This window comes from Anoplophora glabripennis, unplaced genomic scaffold, assembly GCF_000390285.2.
Source record: "Anoplophora glabripennis isolate ALB-LARVAE unplaced genomic scaffold, Agla_2.0 scaffold1, whole genome shotgun sequence".
Lineage (NCBI taxonomy): Eukaryota > Metazoa > Arthropoda > Insecta > Coleoptera > Cerambycidae > Anoplophora > Anoplophora glabripennis.
The window spans coordinates 4,635,863-4,643,123 of NW_019417028.1; the positions used below are offsets into that span (position 1 = coordinate 4,635,863).

Consider the following 7,261-nt stretch of genomic DNA (forward strand, 5'->3'; position numbering starts at 1 on the left):
TTCTAAAAAACCGTGCCAGGACCTTGTAGAGAATTCATTCAAGTTTCTGAAACCCACCGTCGATTTTCTGTGCAACCATTGGTTTCTGATATATCGATGAACAAAGAGAAAATGATCCATTTTCATTCAAAGTCCGATAGCTCAGCGAGAAATGATCGTATCGAGACCAAAAACAAAAGAAATTGAAGCTAAATGAACAACCTATCTAATCCGTAAGGTGGTTAAGTTGGGAAAATTTTTTTCAAGTCCGTACACCAAAAATAGGATCGGAAAAAATTTCGAAAAATTTTTTTTCATGATATTCATTAAGATTGCGCGATACGTGTTACTTGAAAAAATTTTTTTTGCAAGATCCAAAAATTAGAAACTTCAAGCTTCAAATTGCTTTTTTTAACTCCAATACGACCATTTTTATCAAAGATGCCATTTGAAAAATCGCTGAAAATTTAGACTTTTTTTTGATCCCTTAATTTTTTCCATTAGTTTATTCAACGCCGCTTCTTCTCTAGATAAATGTTCAATTCTTACCTTCTATTTCATTTGTTCCCGTTAAGAACTGCACCACTTTGTTTTCACCATCGGTGTAATTGAATATGTAGTGGTATACTGGAGATTTCGTTACATTGGCTTGTAGTTTAACTGATAATTCTGCAGGAACAGCGAAAAACCTGTCAGTGATAATCTACGTGCAAATAAAAACAAAATAAATAAATTTTGTTTCACAAATTGAGGAAATATACCTGTGTGAATTTCTTGAAATTCTTCTTATCGATTTTTTCTCCTGGTCCCAAATAGTAGTCTAAAACTGCCTTCGCTACTGTTTCCCTCTCCGATACAGGTAACGTCTCGTTGTAATCTAGCATATAGGGAGATATTTCTACCCACTTTTCGTCTACCTCTTCCAACTTTTGCCAAAGAACTAAAGAATTATATAATATGAATTACTTTTCATAAACAGTTTTGTATTACCGAATCATTGTAAGGAATAAGAAAAAAGAAAGGAAGGCTACTATACAGCCTGACTCACATCCTGTAAGAAGCAATCCTTCATCAGCAGTGTTGGATGCAATCCAAGGCAAATCGTTGACTTTACCTTCCTTCAAAAGGTGGTAAGGTTCCGCGTCTAGAAAAGCGTTTGTTGATCCTTTTTCCACCACTGGTGCAAAAGGCGCGATTGGCACGATGTCGTAACCACGGAAATATTTCAATTGCTTCAGCAAATCTTCCGCTGGTGTCTGCTTAAGGCACTTCTTCAGTTCTTCAGAGGGGCTGTCGGGACAGCCCACCAACACAGCAAGTTTCTTGGCACTTTGCAAGGCGTTCTTCCTGATTACCCAAGGTCCTAGGGCTGAGCCGCTTTGCGACATCCCTCTGACGAATAAACCTTTCGAGAGGGGGGAGAAGTAGTGGAGGTGGACGCTGGCGCCTCCCGCTGACAAGCCCAATATGGTAACGGATTCGGGGTTTCCCCCAAACGAAGCGATGTTGTCCCTGACCCACTCGAGTGCTAAGACTTGGTCCTTCAGGCCGTTGTTTCCGGGTATGACGTCATCTTCCGTGCTAAGGAATCCTGTAACATTAATTGAATAAACACTGACATGGGAAGACAGTGTTAAAGAAACAACGTACCTAGAATACCAACACGGTAATTCATAGATACAAGCACCACCTCCTTGTCTAGGAACGTATTCAAATCCGTGTTTCCGCTGCCTCCCATAAAGGCACCCCCATGGATTGAAACTATAACGTCAAGGGCCTTGGGGTTCTTCACGGTATCTTCAGGGATATACACGTTTAAGTAGAGACAATCTTCGGCTCCTAAAAAAGTACAAACACTTTCATCAATGACGATGATATTGTAAGAAGTAAATGCTTAAAAGCATATAAAAATAATATTTCTTCGTTCTTTAAAAGAAGCGTAATTAGGTTTCAAGGTGTTGATGCTTTATACTGACCAGATAAAAAGTCAATATTGGAAAGCAATTGACCTTGGAGACATGACAAAGGAGCGTTGGCCACCCAAGTTCCTGACCAAGCTGGAATGGGTTCAGGTGCCTACAAATGTGTAAAGAAGCAATTACGGTTACGTTCGACATTTAATACAAATGAGAACATTTTGACCCACCTCAAACTTAAGATCTCCTACTGGTGGTTTTGCGTACGGGATTCCCTCAAAAGCAGCATAAGTTATACCATCCAATGTCTTCCAATATCCTTGAACTCTGCCCAAAGGCGTGTCAATCTCTGGTAGATCATCCTGACTTGAACAAACTAGCAACGAGTTAAATTAAAATATGTAAATTAAACCGTCTTTCTTGACTGATCATAATTTACACTACAAAGACAATAACATAATGAAAAGCGGGGCATTAGTATTTTTTTAATGTGGACAACATCCATCCTTGAACGACTAATTATCAATTATCACGAAACAATTTCTGTTTACCAATGACTTGCGATTATATTACAGCTTCTTGTAATAATTTAATTAATAAGTATTTTTTCTAAAGTAAATTTTACAGCGAGAGATGAAAATGAATAGAAAATGTATTCTTTCTCGAGCAGAAATTGCTACTTTATCTACAGGGTGTCCTAGAAATAAATGCTAAAATGTTTGTCATTTATTTAAGTCATCAACAGCAACGACTTTTATCTGATATTTACTTTCGAAAACCTCTTGGTTTTGACATAATGTAGTTTTTTAAAAGTTTAAATTTTTGTTACACACAACTATACCATACATCGAAACACTTAGTTGTGGGTAATAGTGAACAAAGGGGAGCAAAACAATAGCTAATAAGGTAGTTCAAGAATTTGCTATTTAGAAAAAAATTATTAAACAACAATAGTTGTTTTTAACGAGTTATACAGTGTGATATGATTCTAGGTATTAAAATAATAACAGTATGTAATAAAAATTATTTTCGAATTGTCAATTGTTTAAGTTACAGTTTGTCAAAGTTCATTTTTTTATTTTCCTTTTTAAATAACTTATTCAATTCAAATTCGATTAGTCTCTCATTTGATACACCCACTAAATAGATCAAGCTCCATTGGACCGGTCAGATAAAACTTTCATAATGAACCGCTAGATGGCACTTACCTAGAACTCAAAATTTGTTTTGTTCATAACTTTTTTCCCTTGCTAGACATCGCAGAAATTTAAACAATATTGAAAAGAGAAACATTATCAGAAAAAAATATGTACTCTTTATTCAAGCCGATAAATGTAACCATTTGGCAGGAAATCGTTATTAAAGTTTTAATGAACATCAAACTTTTGATAATTCTGTAATTAATCAAGGTGCCATGCTTCAAATAAATGTCATTAGTAATTATGATGTTGCGAATTGTAACGAAAATTGTTTAAAGGAAGTATAAGCTGAATTTTTCACTATAATAATTTTTTTTCGGCTTTGTAATAGCATTGTAGAAAACTAAGACGAGGATAATGAATTTACTAATAATATTTTATTTACTAAAGCTGGTTTTACAAGAGATTGTATTACAATTAACATAATGCACATAATAATCATAATAATAATATCAATCCTATTTTATCATAACAAATGTTCGTAAAGACCTCCATTCGGTTCAATACATTTTCTGATACGTGAAACAATATCGGTGTTTTGAATCGTATAAGACGATCATTTTTAAAACGTATCAGAAAATGTATTGAAGCAAATGGAGGTCATTATGAACATTTGTTATGACAAAATATGATTGAAAATCTGTTATAGTTTGTTATTTTATTTAATATCTGTTTTCCATTATTATTATGTGCATAATGATAATTTGTAATACCACCTCTTGTAAAACTAGCTTTAGTAAATCAAATATTATATACAGGGTAGGAAAGTACCGATGGTCTATCTGAAGTTACGTGAGAGCGATAAAGTAAGCCATAGAAATCCATGCGATAGAGAAGGATGGCTATAATGAAGGCTTCTCTTAGTCACCGCCCATTTCGCCCTTCCACAAATAAGATCCACTTCTTATTTGTGGAAGGGCGAAATGGGCGTTGACTATTAGACGCCTTCATTATAGCCATCTTTGTCTATCACATGGATTTCTATGGCTTACTTTATCGCTCTCACGTAACATCTGATAGACCATCGGTACTTTCCTACACTGTATTAAAATTATAAAATCTAAGTAAACATACACATGGCAACTTGATTAATTATATAATGAATTATTATCAAAAATATGATTTTTAATAAAACTTTAATAGCGCTTTCCTACTAAACGGCTATATTTATTGACTTGAACAAAGAGTACATAATTTTTTCTGATATTGTTTCTCTTTTCAATAATGTTTAAAATTCTGGGACGTTTAGCAGCGAAAAAAAGTTATGAACAAAACAAATTTTGAGTTCTAAGTAAAGTGCCCTCTAGCGGTGCATAATGAAAGTTTTCTTTGACCGGTCCAATGGTGCTTGATCTACTTAGTGGGTGTATCAAATGAGAGACTAGTCGAATTTGAATTAAATAAATTATTTAAAAAGAAAAATAAAAAAAATTTACTTTGACAAACTAACTTGCAAACAATTGACAATTCGAAAATACCTTTCGGAGTTTCCTGACGGACTTTCGAAACACCCCGTATGTGTGATTAAAATTTCTCTTATTTCTCTTATTAACGGAACATCCTCTATAATTTTATGTAAAGCGAACTGTTTTTTGCAAATTATTTTGTTTTAGTCACTCCTATAGTGGTCATTATTTAAAAAATATACATAATTGTTAAAAAATATAAAAATAAATACAGAAAAATATATAAGTAATATAATAAATGTTAAAGATCTAGGCTAGACAAATAAGTGTAGTTACTTACAGCTGTTCCCAAACGAGAGAACAAACAACAGACAACCCAATTTGGACAACATTTCGAGCTGGACTATCCTGAGTCAGAAAACTGACAGATATATATACCTACTACTTATCTTGTTTATCACAGTTACAAGGGTGGAACTGGCGTGATCCGAGTGAAATAGTGGAGGTGGACGCTAGCGTCACTTGCTGATAGGCCAACTGTGGCAATGGAGTGGGGTTGGGGGTTTCCACTAAGCGATGTTGTCCTGTCCTATTCGAGGGATAAGACTTGATCCTTGATCTAGCATGCCACTGTTGCTGGGTATGACGCAGTGGCAGCTCGTGGCATTGTGAATACGTGAGGTCCGTGGCTTTTTTACTAGGTGGGCAAATTTTTTTAAATTTTTATAGAAAAACTGATGTTCACGAGCAGGATTTTCTTTCGGATTTCAAATGATATAAAACTGTTGCTATGTGACTCTTTAATTTTGTCTTACCTAGCTTATTGTTGTGTTGTTTTGGCCAGCCTTAACGAAAAAAGACAAAAACACTACAAAAAATTCAAAATGGTTGTTTACGATTCTCGTTCAACCTGCGGAAATACGAACGCGTGTCTCCAGTCCTTTTGCAATCAAAATGGTTTAATTTGGAGGAAGGGTTAATTTATCACCTATCTTGCCTTCTTTTTCAGATTAATGATACAGATTTACCCTCTTATTTATACGAAAAGCTTATTAGAGGTTGTGATACTCATAATATGCTAACTCTTGTTAAGTTTAATTATTTTATGTTGTCTACTTATATTTATTAATAACTGTTGGTTACGTGGAAGAGCGGCATTTAGTCGAACGTCGCCATTTTTTGATATTTTGATATTTTGATGTCTTTTTCTTGTATTTGCGATATGCAATTTATCTTATCAAAAATAAAGGCATTATTATTATTATTATTTTATAAAAAATTATACGCAACTATTTGGATATAATCCGCCCTCAAATAATAAAAAGGAATAAATTTCCACGTCATTTTTTATTGTGGAGATCTTCTATAACTGTAAGAAACAAATTTTCATAAGGTAGCCAGCCAACATATAAAACAACGCCCGCTGCCAGCTTTTCGTTTGCCTCCACTTTTAACAAAATATTTTAAAAACATACTTAGTGAATGTTTTTATCAAACGGTATATTCGTCCGTTTTTTAAATTTGGAAATGAACTTCACTGATAAGTTGTTTAAGAGCTCTTGTGTCATCGTATTTTTAAGTCTCAATGCGCTCAAGACACAAACAGTTTTTTTCTACCGAGACACTTGTTGCAGGAACTGTTAAAACTAGACAAAATATTTTGTATGTCTCTGAAAATACCATTTTAAATTCCTTGTATAATATTTCTACAGTTTTTTGAACTTGAAATTACGAAATTGTTCGTCTCTGTATAAAATATTAACTTCGTTTTTCTACCTATCTATTTCAAAAATGATTAGATACGTTTGTAATAAAATAAACATTCAAACGATTTTTCGGGAAATTTGTTTGCATATTCGGAAAATTTTGAGGAATTTACTAAAGCAAGAAATTTAAATCATGTAAATTCCCAAAACGAGTAGCTACTTAATTAAAGGGAAATATATTTCGAAATTATTTCTTGTTCGTCGCAACTTTTGCCCCGTTTACTTAGTAGTCCGTGAATATTTTTCGCAAAATTAAAAATATCTTTAAATTTTTCTTCGTTTCTTAATTCCGAAATTCTTTGACTAGCGATTTTAATTTGTTTAGAGCCGTATTACGTCTTGAAATAGTCGTTTCAGGAGTTAAACAATATCGTGAGAGATTATTTTACAAGTGGATATAATCTAATACTTAAAGGACCTATCTATCTATCTGGAATTTCCGTTAAGTACATATTTGGATAAGTAGATCAGTCATTATTAATTACTATATTAATAATTTTACAGGCTATTATTATGAAAGAAATATTGAAAAATATGTGCAGTAAAAAAATTCTATTAGATATGTATTCAATATATAGCATATATGAGAATTAAACTATTACTTGAAGTAATAAATATATCATTGAAATCATGTAAATATAATTCATTCTATATACACTAGCGGAAAAAATTAAGGGATCAAAAAAAAATCTAAATTTTCGGCGATTTTGCAAATGGCAGTATCTTTGATAAAAATGGAGTATAATTTCAAACGCTTTATGCAATAAGAATGTAAAAAAAAATCAGGAAAAAAATGTTTTTTTCATTTTTTTTTACAGATTATGAGCATTTAAAAGCAAAAAAACGTGATCCTTTAATTTTTTTAAAAATTCAATCGAATGAAACAAAAAAACGGCTTGATGGATCGAATTGAAACTCTGTAGGGCTTTTAGGGGTACAATGACTTGTAAAAGGCATACTTAACATTAGTCATTTTCCCAATATTCTCAATGTGG

General features: G+C 33.0%; 2 protein-coding genes across 2 annotated transcripts in view; one reads left to right on the plus strand and one right to left on the minus strand.

Annotated features, from left to right (window-relative positions):
• Positions 1-4,899, minus strand: part of LOC111692110 (venom carboxylesterase-6-like) — a 6,266-nt gene extending 1,367 nt beyond the window's left edge. The window contains exons 1-7 of the mRNA XM_023455852.1: positions 4,841-4,899; positions 2,126-2,271; positions 1,956-2,055; positions 1,630-1,818; positions 1,028-1,570; positions 741-919; positions 529-682 (exon numbers count right to left, since the gene is read on the minus strand). Of these exons, the coding sequence (XP_023311620.1) occupies positions 529-682; positions 741-919; positions 1,028-1,570; positions 1,630-1,818; positions 1,956-2,055; positions 2,126-2,271; positions 4,841-4,892 (1,363 nt within the window). The 5' untranslated portion in view covers positions 4,893-4,899. The remainder of the gene's footprint in view (positions 1-528; positions 683-740; positions 920-1,027; positions 1,571-1,629; positions 1,819-1,955; positions 2,056-2,125; positions 2,272-4,840) is intronic.
• The window catches only part of LOC108912134 (venom carboxylesterase-6), a 21,333-nt gene that overhangs the window by 11,160 nt on the left and 2,912 nt on the right, over positions 1-7,261 (plus strand). The gene's annotated exons all lie outside the window — the stretch shown is intronic.